General features: G+C 53.7%; 2 protein-coding genes across 9 annotated transcripts in view; one reads left to right on the top strand and one right to left on the bottom strand.

Annotated features, from left to right (window-relative positions):
• On the bottom strand, nucleotides 108-12,058 carry SH2D3A (SH2 domain containing 3A). Of its 7 annotated transcripts, XM_021083977.1 has the most exons (12): nucleotides 11,918-12,049; nucleotides 11,444-11,611; nucleotides 10,726-11,179; nucleotides 7,831-7,967; nucleotides 6,004-6,353; nucleotides 4,686-4,762; nucleotides 3,002-3,489; nucleotides 2,772-2,887; nucleotides 2,438-2,612; nucleotides 2,237-2,348; nucleotides 1,557-1,742; nucleotides 108-732 (listed from the first exon to the last, which is right to left on the bottom strand). In XM_021083977.1, the coding sequence occupies exons 4-12, from the start codon at nucleotides 7,897-7,899 to the stop codon at nucleotides 572-574; spliced, it is 1,734 nt and encodes a 577-aa protein (XP_020939636.1). In that variant the 5' UTR covers nucleotides 7,900-7,967; nucleotides 10,726-11,179; nucleotides 11,444-11,611; nucleotides 11,918-12,049; the 3' UTR covers nucleotides 108-571. The 7 variants fall into 7 exon arrangements, with proteins under 7 accessions (XP_020939636.1, XP_020939634.1, XP_020939635.1 ...); XM_021083975.1 differs by lacking the exon at nucleotides 11,444-11,611 and having other exon boundaries at nucleotides 10,726-10,974; XM_021083976.1 differs by lacking the exon at nucleotides 11,918-12,049 and having other exon boundaries at nucleotides 11,444-11,910.
• Nucleotides 14,701-15,712, top strand: part of VAV1 (vav guanine nucleotide exchange factor 1) — a 64,217-nt gene continuing 63,205 nt past the window's right edge. The window contains exon 1 of one of the 2 annotated variants that reach the window (XM_021079171.1): nucleotides 14,701-14,981. In XM_021079171.1, coding sequence (XP_020934830.1) covers nucleotides 14,778-14,981 — 204 coding nt within the window. In that variant the 5' untranslated portion in view covers nucleotides 14,701-14,777. 2 annotated transcript variants of the gene reach the window in all.

The raw sequence follows: 15,712 nt of genomic DNA, 5'->3' as shown, positions 1-15,712 counted from the left end.
GGGAGGAGGGTGCCAGATGTCACCCCTTTGGTGTTCTGCTATAGCTCACTGAGAACAGGTCACACCTGTTGAGCCCCTACTGTGTGCCAGGCATTTTCCACCCATGATCTCATTCAAACGCTGAGCTTTAATCCCCATGACAACCCCTGGAAAGTACACAGTCTCACTTTTATGTTGAAGGCGGGGATAGAGAGAGAGGTCAAGTGATCTGCTGGAAGTCACACAGCATTTAAAATGGATTTAAACTCTGGCCTCTTACAGATCTGCGAGTTCTCTTTAACATTCAAAGCCTCACATTCACCACTTGTGGGATATGTTGAGGGGGGTGTGGGCATGGGGTGGTGAGAAAGGGCGTTCAGAACCTCCAGATGTCGGGTCTTCTCATATGGGGAAGTAGGCTGCCCTCCCTTAGGATTCGTGCTCAGTTTTAGGGTGCAGGGTGCGTTCTTGCAAACCAGGACCCGTCCCTTCTGTGAGGCTGGGTGCAGGTCCCACTGCATTTGGCTGCCTGAGGACACTGGGGATCCCTGGAAGACTGGGTATCGCCGCGTGAAGAAGTGGATCTGTGCTTTCAAAGGTCAGGCTCCAGGCGCTGCGACAGGACACTGAGGACGTGCTGGAACTTGTCGAAACGTGTGACCCACGGTGCCCCAGCCCCTCTGCTTCCCCAGAGCAGCCTCCGCAAGAAACCGGTGGTCAGGGCCTCTTTCAGCTCAGGGTTGGGCTGGAATCCTGGGGGCGGAGCCAGGTTAGCTGGAGGCGTGGCCAGGCACCTGCCTTACCCTCTGATAACTGCCTGGTCCCCTTGGGACTTTGACCCAGCAGGGGCCAGGAGGGATTCTGTCCCAGGTTATCTGAACTGCTGGGCAAGGTTAGCGGGGAGGGGGCTCCTGGGTCTCTGCAGGGAGTGGGGTGGGGGTGGCTAACGGGCCCAGTGGAAGCGGGCTCTGCCAGGAGTGCATGGGAGCAGTCTGCTCCAGGTGCAAGACCTGGTGGCCCCACCTTAGGGCTTGTGCCTGGAGATGGAGCTGCCCCGGGGGGCGGGACTTGGGGTCCAGGCTACCCTACGCGACAAACGCCCAGGGGGTGGGGGTGGAGTTGGGCCTAGTTGGAGGGAGAAGAGTGCTAAGTGAAGGCAGGAACTACCCAGGTGGGAGATTCTGGAAGCTGGGCTGCCCCAGAGAGGTGTGGCTCTGAGCTCAGAGGGAGAGCAGTACCATCAGGTTGAAGGACTGAATCATTTTGGGGGGATCGAGATCCTCTGGGGGCAGGACCTTCCCAAGTGTGAGAGAGTGGGACTCTGCGGGCGTGGCTCTGGGGGGATAGGGCCGCCCTTTAGGGGCGGACGGCACCATCTGGTCTATTGCAGCATGCTTGAGTCGAGAAACACCCACCCAGGGCGGGGCCGTCTCAATTTGGGTGGGGCCCTCAGTTTGGGAGGTGTAGCGGGAGGCTCTAGTCCCTGGGCCGGTGGGTTTGGGGGTGCCGGGCTACAGCATACGGCGTGTTCTTAAAGTCAGGATCCTCTGGCAGCCGGGCGCAGATGGGGCGCTCACCTCGCAGGCGCCGGGCTGTCGCCTCGCGGAATCTGGGCGCGTCCCGGGCCGTCTGACGCGCCCGGTCCAGGGTGCGCAGCAGCCGCTCGCAGCTCTCGTCCAAGGGCCCCGGGACTTCCTCGCCCTCCAGCAGGCGCACCACGGGTGCCACGTGCGGCAGCGCCACCTCGCCCGGGTCGCAAGGTCCTGTTGGGGTAAGGGTCTGGGCTGGGCTAGGGGCAGAGGGTGGGTCCTAGGGTGAAGAGGGTGCGCCATACATTGGGCCGAAACACCCTAGGACAAAAGCAAGGGGTGGAGTTTGGGTCAGATACGAAGTCTTGAGCAGGACCGAGTCAGGGGAGGGGCCCAGGGAAGGGGCGGAGCCTAGGAGATAGTGAGGGCGGGGCCTAGGGATCTGGTCCTGGACCTAGCTTCGCACAGAGGGCGGGGGCTAGGGCGAGGGGGCGGGGCCTTGGACCCAAACAGCCAGCTGAATGTAGGGCGGAGGTGGAGCAAAGGACAGAAACAAGGGGTGGATTTTGGTTGGAAAGAGACCCAGAGGCCAGAGAGCCTAGCAAAGAGCTGGATGGGAGACAGGGACCAGGCCTAAGGCGCGGAGTGGGGTACTAAAACCCCCGCGGGGCTTAGAACCGGATTGAGGTCCTGATTAGAGTTACCACTTATCTAAAGATGCCACTCACCGGTGCCCTCATCCAGCGTCCGCATTAGAGGCTTCAGCTCCTGCTCGAAGGCCAGCGCAGCCTCCGTGTGGCTCCTCCGGAGCTGGCGCCACGTGCGTTCCAACCGCGACACCTGGAAGAAGAGACCCGAGCCCGCCTTCTCTCCACTCTTCCCCTTCACTTGCTCTCTGGCCTCGTCCCGCATCCCTGCTTCCTACGCACCTGGGGCATGAGCAAGGCGCCCATGACCGCAGCCAGTCCAGGCAGGTCCCCCGCCGCCCCTGGCCGCAGCGCCAGAGCCAGCTCCACCAGGCCCTTCAGGGCGGCGGCGCGCTCCTCCAGCGGTCCCGCGCAGCCCAGCACTGCCAGCGCCCCCGCCAACGCCAGCGTCTCGAGCCTGCAGAGGCGGAGGGCAAGGTTTTGGAGGCAGTGGCGGGGTTTGCGATGTGGGGGTGAGGAGGGAGAGCAGGTGACACAGCTCATCTCCCCTCCTCCCTGGGGGGCCGTGAATGGGGGGGAGGTTGAGGACCCTAGGGATTTTAGGTGGCTGCCTTACCTTTCCAGCAGTTCCAACCTCAGGCGATGTCCATGGGGAAGAGTGAGCAGCTCCAGACCAGAGGCAACCCCCATGGCGCCCCGCTGAGCCTTGGTCACCCCCAGGAGGCCTGTCTCCTGGCAGTGGGGGAGGGGTAAGAGTAGGGAGTTCAGAGGAGCAGAATGAGTAAATGGGTATGAGGTGAGACTGGGCCATGCCCTGGCTTCAGCCCTACCTGGTAGGGGACCCACCTGGCAGTCCACCAATAGCAGGTGGAGGGCAGTGCTCCCAGGATGGTGCTCCAGGAACAGGCCACGGAGAATGCGCAGGGCTTTAGGTTCCAGAGGCCGATTCTGGGGGCCCAGCAGGCAGGAGGGGTTGTCAGGGGGACAGAAAGAGACCTCACCCTGTGGTCTTGCAAAACATCTTTGCTCCTCCTCCTCTTCCTCTTCATTGGCCTCCCACCATGGTGCCTCTGGCTCTGGGCAGCTGTGGCCAGGGGGTGTTCCATGGACCCTAGGCACTCGGGGCACCAGCTCACAGTACGTTGGGGAGCGTCCAGAGGCATCAGGCAGCATCAGTGAAGGTGTTCGAGGTGGCTTGGTTGGTGCCTTGGCATGAAGCTGCCCATCGGAGGCCCTCAGGTTGTCAGCAATGGACCCCAGGAGAGCTGGGGTCTTTAGCAACACAGGGTCACTTCCTGTCCGAGGCAATGCAGATGCGGGCACAGTGGAGGCTCCTGGGGGTCACACAAGAGAGGGTAAAAGAGGTCCACAGAGAAAATAGCTGGTTGGGGCTTTGTGGGGTACCAACCTCCAGGTTCATTCACTCGTTCAGCCAATAACCAGGTACCCCACCTAACCTGGCGCAGCTTTGGACTTGAACGACTTCACCAAAACTCCTCTAGCCCATATGGAGTTTTGCAAATTCTGAATGCTAAATTTTAAATTTGAATTCTTTGTTCTTGCCCCTCGGTTCCTGCATTGCTATAGCTGTGGCATAAGCCAGCAGCTACAGCTCTGATTCAGCCCCTAGCCTCGGAACCTCCATATGCCGTGGGTGTGGCCCTAAAAAGCAAAAATAAATAAATAAATACTCCCGTCTCCATACTCCTTACTCTGTTCTACTTTAGTTTTTGCCCCAAAGCATACATAATTGACTAATTTTTGTTGTTCATGGTCCTTCTTCCTCTAAAAGGATGTTGGCTCCACCAGCGCAGGGATCTGTGTCATTCTTGTTCATTGATGTTATCACAGCACTTCATACAGTCTCAGGCATGTCACGAGACTTTGGGTGGAGGGCAGGGCTGACAAGGCAGTCAGGACACAAAGGGGACTCTTCCTTTATGTAGGATTATCAGGGTCGGCTGCTCTGATGAACTCATGTTAGATGAGAAGGAGTCAGTCAGGTAAAGGTAGGGAATGAGCTTTTTCCAGTGGTGAGAATAGCAAGTGCAAAGGCCCTGAGGCCGGAACATATTCGGCAGGTTCCAGCAACTGTAAAAAAGACTGTGTGATTGACGTGAAGAGGGGATGTAGCAGGAGTTATTAGGTCAGCCATGGTTAGAGCATATAGGGCTCCTTGGAATAATAACAAACCCACATTTTATTTTCTTCTTCTTATTTTTGGCCACACCCACAGCATGCAGAAGTTCTGGGGCCAGGGATGGAACCTGTGCCACAGCAGAGACCTGAGCCGCAGCAGTGACAATGCCAGATCCTTAACTTGAGCCAATAGGGAACTCTGGAACTCCATAAACACATATTTTTTTTTAAATTTTTTTACAAAGTTCCTGTGTGTTTTTAAATTACTGTGACAACATGAAGAGTATTACCATCCCTTTTTTCCAAAAGGTTAAGTCCCCTGCCCAAGGTTCCTTAGGTATAGCCTGGCAGAGCCGTCCCTGAGCTCTGTGCTGCCTGGGAAGCCCCTTACCTGGTCCAGGGTGGTCTTCTGTTGGGTGCCCCACATGCTCCAAACCCACAGGCTGACTGTCACTCCGCTTCCTAGCCCTGGGGGAGCAGAGATGAGGGAGATGTGTAGTCCTACTCTGAGCAGGGTCACCCCCGACAATGCTCAGAAAATCTTACATCCTTGGATCCCAACCGGGGGCTGGTCATTCCCCCAGGGGCACTTGACAATGTCAGGAGATATTTCTTGGTCATCACAACTAGGGCGTGGGGTAAAGAGGATTCTACTGACATCTAGTAGACAGAGGTCAGGGATGCTGCTCAACATCTTTTTTTTTTTTGTCTTTTTACGTTTTCTAGGGCCACTTCCACATCATATGGAGGTTCCCAGGCTAGGGATCGAATCGGAGCTGTAGGCACCGGCCTGCACCAGAGCCACAGCAATGCGGAATCCGAGCCGCGTCTGCAGCCTACACCACAGCTCACGGCAACGCTGGATCGTTAACCCACTGAGGAAGGCCAGAGATCGAACCCGCAACTTCATGGTTCCTAGTTGGATTCGTTAACCACTGAGCCTCGACGGGAACTCCGCTGCTCAACATCTTATGATGCGCAAACAGCACCTTATAACCATGAATAATCTGGCCTAGGGAGCTCCCTAGTGGTCTAGTGCTTAGGACACGGCACTTTCACTGCTGTGGGCCAGGTTCAATCCCTAGTCTGGAACTGAGTCTCAAATCAAGCCATTTCATGCTGTGGCCAAAAAAATTTTTTTAAACTTTTTTTTTTCTTTAGGGCCGCACCTATGGCATATGGAGGTTCCCGGGCTAGGGGTCCAATCGGAGCTACAGCTGCTGGCCGAGGCACAGCAACGCCAGATCTGAGCCATGTCTGCGACCTATACCACGGCTCACGGCAACGCCAGATCCTCAACCCACTGAGCGAGGCCAGGGATCAAACCCACAATCTCATGGTTCCTAGTTGGATTCCTTTCCTCTGCATCATGACAGGAACTCCTTTCTTTTAAATTTTAAAAAGTGGAGTTTTTGTTGTGGTTCAACCAGATCAATGGTGTTTCTGCAGTGGCAGGAAAATGGGTTCAATATGAAGCTTGGTGCAGTGGGTTAAGGATCTGGTGTTGCTGCAGCTGTGGTGTAGGTTATAGCTCTGGCTTGGATTTGATCCTTGGCCCAGGAACTTCCATATGCAGCCAAAACAGAAAAAGCGAAAACAACAACAACAAAAGAATAATCTGGTCTCAAACGCCAATTGTGGATAATGCTCAGGTAGAGAACACTGGGGGTTACTGGGTGTCATCTAGGAGAGAGGGAGCCTGTGAGTACCTGAGTGGCTCTGTCTGGGCCAGGCTTTCTGAAAGGCTGTCCTCACTAAAGCTGCGTCGAATTGGTCCTTGTCGCATCACGGGCCTAGAGGCCACAGCCCCCGTGGCCTGGGACAGTGGACGCTGGCCAGTCACATAGCTGCACACCAGGGCAGGCAGGCTTGGGAAACGCTCATCCTCCAGCTGAAAGAGGGCTGTGGGCCGGCCTGGCCGGGGACGCAGGGTCACTCGGAGCACCTCAAAGTGTAGGGCTGAGCCCCGCCAGCGGCAGGAGATCACAGGGTGGCCCCCTCGGGAACCGGATGCCCGAACTAAGAAGTCACCATCTTGCTGGAGAAGAGCCTCAGCCTTCTGGGGGTGGAGGAAGGGGGGGGGCGGGTTAGGCATGAGCCCGTTATCAGTAGTTAATGATGACTCCCCACCATCACTCCCCCTACCCAAGAAAAGCCACCCTGGATACTGGATAGTTTTGTGCCAAACCATTTCTTTTCTCATGTAGCCTCTGGACTACATTTCCCTGGCTCCCTTGCAGTTAGAGTCATCATGTGAAAAGATCTGGCCAATGGAATGAGGGAAGAAGTGCTCTGGGGAATTTCCAGACCTGGCCCATAAAACCCTCCTGTACAATCCTACAGGTTCTGTCCCTTGTCAGCTGATGTCCCCAAAGCCCTGGGGAATGGAGGAGGTACAAGATGGACAGGACTTGGATCTGACTCATTTTGGAGCTCTGCATCCCCACTCCTCAAACACCTTGGACTGTGACATGAACTAGCCCTTAAATGTTTATCAAGTCTGGCTGGTGATGTCTTGGGAATGTTTGTTACAGCCACTATCTGACACTGACTAATGCAACTTCCAACTTGAGGACATGTGCTGAGTTTGCTATGAAATGTGGCTCCCAGAAAAGCCATTAGCTAGATCCTTCCAAACAGACTGTGACCTTTAAATCCACCTTTATAAAAATAGTCAAGCAATTTTACACCAGCCATGGTGGCTGATGTGAAAACAGGAGCCTAGGATCATAACATCAGAGAGGGGCAAAGCAGAGCTGGTGTTGGGGGCTGGGGACTGGATAATTTGTGCAATGGACACATGTACACACCTTATTATGTGCTAGGCACTGTTTTGGGTGTAAAATGTATGAACTCACTGCATCCTCTTTTTTTCTTTCTTTCTTTTTTTTTTTTTTAGGGCCACAGATGCAGCATATGAAAGTTCCCAGGCTAGGGGTCCAGTTGGAGCTATAGCTGTTGGCTCACACCACAGCCACAGCAACTCAGGATGGCATCTGTGACCTACACCACACCTCGCAGCAACGCCAGAACCCACAGAGCGAGGCCAGGGATCGAACCTGTGTCCTCATGGATACTAGTTGGGTTTCTTACTGCTGAGCCACAATGAGAACTCCTGCCTCCCATAATTTGAGTGGATTGCCAGGGTCCTGGGACTCCTGAAGGTGGCCCTTAAGTTAGAGATGAAGGTGAGGAGCCTTGTATTAAGAGGGAGATGGGGTCCAGGGGGGACACAGGATGCCTGGGATCCACAGAGAGAGAGACAGCAGAACCAGGGGGTGGTTTGAATGGTCGTTAGGCCCCTCTTCAATCCCTGTCACCATCCTCAACACCATCTCAAAGGAAGTGATAATTTAAACCCAAGAAGTGACTTGCCACACCAACCAAGCTTCAAGATAGTCCCTCGCTTCCCAGCCACCCCTTCCAATAGACCTTGACCCTAAGCCCCTCATCTGGGTCCCTGGAGTCCCCACTAAGTCCAAGGTGGGAAAAACTCCCATCAGATGGTACAGAGGTGCTGTAGGAGGCAGGGGTACCTGGCGGGACAGGGGGCCATGGTACCAGGATTGACCAGCCAGGTCCTCTCCATCCTCTGGCACCTGCATGGAGCTCTTGGGGGCAGAGGGTGCAGGGGCTGTGCTTTGTACTTCCAGCAGGTCTCAGTCTTCCTCATCTGTAAAATAGGAATAATTATTCTTTCTTTCTGAGTGGCTGGGTCAGCCCTTTCCACATCTCTCATAGTTTTGAAGACAGCAGCCCACATCCTATCAAGTCTTAACAGACAACTCTCTCTATATGTGTAAATATATATTATATTTTAAAGCAGTTACTTATACTCAGATTCTATCTATCTATCTATCTGATCAGTTTAAAACTGAGTTATGAGTAACTTTTTAATTTTTTTGTTTTCGGCTGCCCTGCAGCATATGGAGTTCCCCGGCTGGGATCAGATCCAAGCCGAAGTTGCAATCTACACCACAGCTGCAGCAATGCCAGATGCTTTAACCCACTGTGCCAGGCTGGGGGATCAAACCGGTGTCCTGACGCTGCAGAGATACCACAGATCCTGGTGCACCATAGCAGGAACTCCAAGTAACTTTAATTTAGAATAGGCTATGGTTTCATGGAACGAGTCATGCATTTACTGGGATTCTTGCAAAGGGAGGAGACTTTCACATCGCTTTAAAATGTAATGCAATTTTTTCTGCCTTTTTTTTTTTTTTTTTTTTAAGACTCTCCTGCAGCATGTGGAAGTTCCACCAGGGATTGAACCCTTGCCACAGCTGTAACCACAGCTACAGCAGTAACAACACAAGATCCTTAACCTGCTGAGCCATGAGAGAACTTCTGCAATGCAATTTTTAATTCAGGGAGTTCCCTGGTGGTCTAGGGGTTAGGATTCAGTGCCTTCACCACTGCAGTGTGGGTTCAGTCCCTGGTCTGGGAACTGAGACTCCACATCAAGTTGCAGCACACTGCAGACAAAACAAAACAAAACAAAACAAAAAACAAAAAAAACCCAAAACAAACTAAAAAAAAGATTTTTTAATGCAGATGACATATGCTCTGTTTTGTAGAAATTTGATTAAAGAATTCACAAACCGGGAGTTCCCGTCGTGGCGCAGTGGTTAATGAATCCGACTAGGAACCATGAGGTTGCGGGTTCGATCCCTGCCCTTGCTCAGTGGGTTAACAATCCGGCGTTGCCGTGAGCTGTGGTGTAGGTCGCAGACGCAGCTCAGATCCCATGTTGCCATGGCTCTGGCGTAGGCTGGCAGCTACAGCTCTGATTCGACCCCTAGCCTGGGAACCTCCATATGCGGCAGGAGCGGCCCAAGAAATGGCAAAAAGACCAAAATAAATAAATAAATAAATAAATAAATAAATAAAAATAAAAGCATTAGGTAAAAAAGAAAAAAAAAAAAAAAGAATTCACAAACCAATATTCTTGGGGCACCCATTCTGTGCCTGGCACTCATTCTACTCGCTAGAAGTGAACGAAATAGAACAGAATTCCTGCCCTTAGAGATGTTCTAACTGGGAAGACGTTATTAGGAAGATAAATAAATAGATGAATAGCCACAGAGTAGATCAGAGAGACCTAAGTGGGAAAAGGACACCAGGAATGGGATATGAAGATTCAAATGGTAGAGTTAAGGTTTTCCACAGGGTGGCCCAGGAAGGTCTCAATAAAGATTGGGAGATTTTACCATTTTTTTTTTTTATTTGAAGAAAAAAAATTTTTTGGCTTCCCCCATGGCATATGGAATTTCCCGGCGGGAATGAATCCAAGCTGCAGTGAATCCAAGGTATGGCTGTGACCTACGCTGCAGGTGCAGCAACGCAAGATCCTTAACCCAAGGCACTGGACGGGGATCAAACTGGGGCCTCCACAGAGAGGAGCTGGATCATTCACCCACTGAACTACAGCAGGAACTCCCCAGATTGGGAGAAAATTGAGGGATCAAGTCAGGTGGTGCTTAGGGTGAAAGAAACTCCAGGCTGTGGGAGAAATTTAATTTACCAAAGTCCATAGCATCTCAGCCACCTATGTGCATGCTCAAGGATTTTTTTTTTTTTTTTTTTTTCAGGGCCGCATCTGTGGCATATGGAAGTTCCCAGGCTAGGGGTTGAATTGGAGTTGCAACGGCAGGCCTACACAATAGCCACAGCAAATCGGGATCCAAGCTGAGTTTTCGATCTACACCACAGCTCACAGCAATGCCAGATCCTTAACCCGCTAAGAGAGGCCAGGGATCAAACCCACATCCTCATGGATACTAGTTGGGTTCTTAACCTGCTGAGCCACAACAGGAACTCCTCAAGGATTCTTAGGTTGCACAGAAATCTAACCCAGGAGTTCCCTGGCAGCCTAGTGGTTAAGGATCCAGCATTGTCACTGCTGTGGCGTGGGTTCCAACCCTGGCCCTGGGAACTTCTGCATGCCTTGGGCTCGGCCAAATTTTTTTTTTTAATCATTGGGAAAAAAACCTAACTCATACATGGCTTTCCAATGTAATGCCATTTTTTAAGGACATTAAAAGTTCACATTTTTGTAGAAATGTCAGCGAACAGCAAGTAGGCATTTGCAGATTTTTTTATTTTGGAGCCAATCCATTTCATTATTATTGTGGTCAATCTCAGACAGTTTAGGACCCCGTTGATCATCACTCAGACCTCAGACCTGTGTGTCTCAAGGTTCTGCTGGAGAAAAATGCCCTGGATGGAAGAGAAGCTGGGGTTTACTTCTTGCTTCCCTGCCCACAAGGTCTCCAGGGTCTGGCAGGGTCTGCAGGGAAATAGCACCAGGATTCTTGTGACTTGAGTCAGCTGGGCTGAGGGCCTGAAATGGGCAGGAAGTTCCCAGACTGGCCCAAGGTGGCTTAAGGGGCGGGGAGCTGAGCAGAGCCCTGGCTCCAGGCGCCGCATACCTGAACGCCAGGTGTGTCTCCTGGATGCCTGTGCACTTCCTGTTTGTCAGCAGGGCCAGGCCTGGCCTTCATCTTAAGAGTCTCCTGGACTCCAGCTTCGTCTGTCTTATGTGCCCCTTAGTGGATGTGGCGGTGGGTCACTGACAAATCTCTGGTTAGTTCAGGGGGAGCTCAGCATGGGCTCAGGTCAGCCACAGGCCAATTAAGTCATCCTCCTGCCCTGCATCCTTTGGAATAATTTCTGGATATCTGGGCAGGGGAGAGAGGAAGAGGGCAGAATCAGGAGAGGTGGATGGTAAGAAGCACACCTGGGGAAAAGAGGTAGGGGATTATTCATGCTCTAGGGATCACATACATGTAAAGAAAGGGACAGCCACTCGGACAGAGACAGTTGGACAGAGGACTCAGATGTGAGCAAACACCGACTGGTTGAAGGCATACAGCATGCCAGACCCTGGAGAAACAGGAATGAATGAGACCAAGGCCCATCTGGTGGCCAAGACACACAACAAACAGAGACACAATGAATGAAGAAAATAATGTCTAAGGGTAAACAATGAAGATGATGAAACAGGGAGGTGTGATAAGGAAGGCAGGACAAGTTTGGCTGCCTTAAATAGGCAGCCCACCAGGTGACAAGGGAGCTGAGATCTCAGTGGAGGAGAGACAGTTATGCCAAGACGTGGAGAGAAAGCAGTCCAGGTGGAGGGTAGAGTACCTGCAAAGGCCTGGGGCCTGCTTTTTACATTTTATGTCAGCAGGGAGGCTGGTGTGGCTGAGTGCTCTGAGCCAGGAGCTAAGTGGAGAGCAGTGAGGTCGGCAATGGGTGAGATGATGCAGGGACTGGAGGACTTCGAATTTTCACCTCAGCAGGATGGAAGGGGAGCTACGAAAGGGTTTGACCTGAACGAGGGGCACCATCTGATTTGTGCTTTAAAAAGATCGCTGGGGCAAAAGTGGAAGCAAGGAGGCACTCCATGTTGCACAGGAAACACGCTTGGAGGAGGATGCCCAGGTACATGGACACGCGTGAAGTACAGCCACCCAATCAGGTGACCCCTTTTACATTCCCGGACGCGCGTGGACAGACACCCAGATCCTTCCTGCGAGCCGGTGGTCCCACCTGCAAAAAAGAGGGCTCCCAACCCCAGTAATAAGCCGATCCTGGATCTGCCTGGGGCCCCTCACTTACCTGGGCCGGGACCCGCGGAGCTCCCAAGAACCTGAGGCCAGGCGGAAGCCTGAAGCTCTGAGGCTCCCCTCCCCTCCCTCCCTGCCCCAGCCAGGTCCAGCCTTCACCAGCCGCGCCCGAAGGGAACCGAGCCCCATCACCTGGTCCCGCCTACTTAAAAACACTACCCCAGCAGGCCCCGCCCCTTCTTCAGCTGTACCTCCGGGGCTATCGCCCCGCCCCTTTGTTCTTGCTCCTCCTCCTCAGAAACGTCTTGGCGTTAACCACGCCCCCTTGGGAGGAAAAACCACCTTCCCATAGACCACGCCCCCTTGGGAACTCCTTAAGTATCTACCAGTGGGCCCCGCCCTCTCGGAACTTGCCCTGTCCTCCTCTGAGTGGCCACGCCCACTCATTTCCTAGGCCCTCTTTCAGTTCCGCCCCTTACGACCCGGCCCCTTGATTCCGTTTAGGGCCTCGAGCTGGCCGTAAGCACCCCCGACCCCTGGGGACAGGGCATGGGGATTGTCTTCTAGCCCTTCCGGGTAGGGGCGGGGCGGCCCCTACCGGCCCTCTCGCCCGGCAGGGAGTGACAGTGGCCGTGACGTAACGGGGTGCGCTTCCTCCTGACCGCCGCCCCCGGGTTTCCGGGAAGGAACCCCATTGAGGGTTCGTGTTTTGTGGAGAGAGATGCGGGAAAACACGACAGCTTCTCCCAGTAATCGGAAGTTGGAATTGATCAAAACTCTGGCGGGACGTGGGGGGTAAACATTCGGGTGGTTTCCTGGGTGGAGGGAAGGAGTGGAAGGGGGCTTCCATCATGCTGCCTGGAGACTAGCATGAGAAAGGTGGGAGGGATCCGGAACCAGAAAGAGGACGCTCTGGTCAAGTTTACTGAAGTCAGTAACAGAATTGAAAGCCACAGTGGCTGCTAACATTCATTAAGTGCTTACTGTATGCCAAGACTGTTACGCTTGTTGACTTTCGTCAATGCATTGCATTTTAACATAGACCTCTCAATGAGATGGGTACTATTTTCACCGCCCCCACTTTCTGGATGCAGAAATTGAGGTATGCGGCAACGAAGTCGTTTGCCCAAGTTTGACACGGCTTGTGATTGGTCATTGGTCGAGGTGGGAATCAAGCCCAGAGCCCTGGAACGCTATCCTGTCCTCCTCTGAAACTGGCAGCCCCATCTCTGATCCCTACCATAATTGTAAACGGTGAAGATTACTGTCATTTTACAGATGAGGAAATTGAATAAAGAGCCATCGATGCTTGGGGATGAAAGTTTTGGTGCCTGTAGGACCGAAAATCTGGGAATTTCCAGACTGGGCTTTCCCCCTTGTCAATGTGGAAGAGACTCCAGTCTCAAAACAGGCTGACTCGTGTCTTTTCCTTGACCCACTCTTGTCTGATTTTGGTACAGAGTAGGGGTATGTCCAGTGAAGGGGTCTAGCGCCCCCTCGTGGTTACAATAATTAAAAAAGATAATCCAAGGGGTGTGTCTCCCTAAAGAGCTGTTCGCAGGGATTACTCACCTCCAGGGAAGTGAAGGTGGGGGGGAGAGAAACCTCATAAACCATGATTTCAGGCAACAACAAGGGTTACAAAGACAGTAAATATTTGCTAAATGAGTGATGACTCTATCAAAGTCTATAAGGAGAGAGATGACAGGTGGCCAGGGCCATGGGGATAAATGAATGGATTTGGGATACATGTCAAAGGTAGAGCCAATGCTGTTTTCAACTACTCATTCATTCATTCATTCAACAAATATTTATAGAGTGGGAGTTCCTGTCGTGGCGCAGTGGTTAACGAATCCAACTAGGAACCATGAGGTTGCGGGTCGGTCCCTGCCCTTGCTCAGTGGGTTAACGATTTGGCGTTGCCGTGAGCTGTGGTGTAGGTCGCAGACGCGGCTCGGATCCCGCGTTGCTGTGGCTCTGGCGTAGGCCAGTGGCTACAGCTCCGATTCGACCCCTAGCCTGGGAACCTCCATATGCCGCGGGAGCGGCCCAAAGAAATAGCAAAAGGACAAAAAAAAAAAAAAATTATAGAGTGTGTATATGTGCCAGGTGCTGGGGGGGGGAGCCCAACATAAGAGACACAAATTTCTAAATATATCATAAAGAAATAATTATAATTAAATATCAGGTTAGTAGGATGGTGATCAGAGCCTAATGGGGGGAAGTGGGACAGGGTGTGTTGGGGTGGGAAAAAGGCTGTGACTTGAAATGGAGAGGTTTGGGAAGGCTTCACTAAGAAGATGACCTTGAGCAAAGACTTGCAGGAGGTGAGGGAGCTGGCTATGAAGTTGCCTATAGCAGATGACCAGCATGTGCAAAGGCCCTGTGGCAGGATTCTAGGGCAAGATTCTGAGGCGACCTGGTGTGTTGGATGAACACTTGAGGAGGCCCATTTGGCTGGAACAGAGCTGGGGGATGGGGATGGAGGCCATCCCAGGCCAGGGTAGCAAAGGATGGGGGCTGCACCCTGGTGGAGGTGGATGAGGGAGGGGTGAGAAGAAGGCAGACTTTGAGTCTGTTTCCGAGGTAGTCCTGCCTTTGGGTTAGGTAGAGAGGAAGGCAGCAGGCCTCGGTCTAGTCACTCTGTTTCCAGCCCAGGTGCCCAGGTGTTGAGTTGGTGGGGGAAGGAGGCCAGGTCCTGCTAGAAAGAGGCTGGGCTAGGCTGGGCTGCAGGTGCTCCCCCCCGCCCCCACCCCCACGCACCCCACGGCTCCTCCTCCTCCACCCCCTCTCAGGGCGACAGTTACAGGCAAAGAAGAGGAAGTGGTAGCTAGCTAGCAGAGGCAGGCGGGCAGGCGGGCGGGCGGAGGAGGCCGCGAGGGTGCGCGGGCCGGCTGGGCAAGCCAGCAGCCATGGAGCTGTGGCGCCAGTGTACCCACTGGCTAATCCAGTGCCGGGTGCTGCCGCCCAGCCACCGCGTGACCTGGGAGGGGGCCCAGGTGTGCGAGCTGGCACAGGCTCTCCGGGATGGCGTCCTTCTGTGCCAGCTGCTCAACAACCTGCTGCCCCACGCCATCAACCTGCGGGAGGTCAACCTACGCCCCCAGATGTCCCAGGTGAGCCCGCCACTGGCCGGCCTGACAGAGGGTGGGAGGTGGGAGGCACCCACCCAGGCCTGGCATCCTGGGACTTAACCCACTGCACCTCTGGGCCTAGCACAGAGTATGGGGATGTGGTGGAGAGATTGTGGGGTGGTCCACCCCAGGGTCACGGGAATGGGTTAATAGGGTCCCAGTTTAGCCTACATCTAGGCTGAGAACTGGCAAAGTGGCGGTTAATGTCCCCAAGCCGCAGGCTGACTCTACTGGGGATTGAACCCCTAGATGGGGCTGTGTGGGGGTCTAGAAACCTCCTGGGTAGCCATAGGGGGTCTGAGGTTTTTGACTCTTTTGACCACCCCCCACCCCAAGATTCTGGCTATGGGGGAGGTGCCTCCTCCGATTCCTTCCCCCACATGTGTCTCCTCCTCCTGGGCCCCTTCCTTCCCCTCACATCTTCCCCTTGGCTTCCTGCCTGGGCCCGGGGCAGTGCAGGGCGGGTGGGGGGCTGTGGTCTTCCTAGCTCTGCCCACCCCCAGGGGCACACTGGGACAAGACCTGGTCCTGAGCCCGGAGAGCGGGTCCTGGGGTTTAGGGGAGCCTAGTAATAGCTGCTTTTTCTCTGTAGGGATTTTTACCAGGGCCCTGGGTCCAGGGGGAGGTGGATTTGACTGTGACCGCCCCGGCTCAGGAAATATATTCAAATCCCTATTTGAATGCGGTTGGGTGGGGGAGGCAACTGGATTTGC

The sequence above is a fragment of the Sus scrofa genome, chromosome 2, assembly GCF_000003025.6.
Source record: "Sus scrofa isolate TJ Tabasco breed Duroc chromosome 2, Sscrofa11.1, whole genome shotgun sequence".
Lineage (NCBI taxonomy): Eukaryota > Metazoa > Chordata > Mammalia > Artiodactyla > Suidae > Sus > Sus scrofa.
Note: the sequence above shows the minus strand (reverse complement) of the source record. Positions and strands in the feature narration are given on the sequence as shown.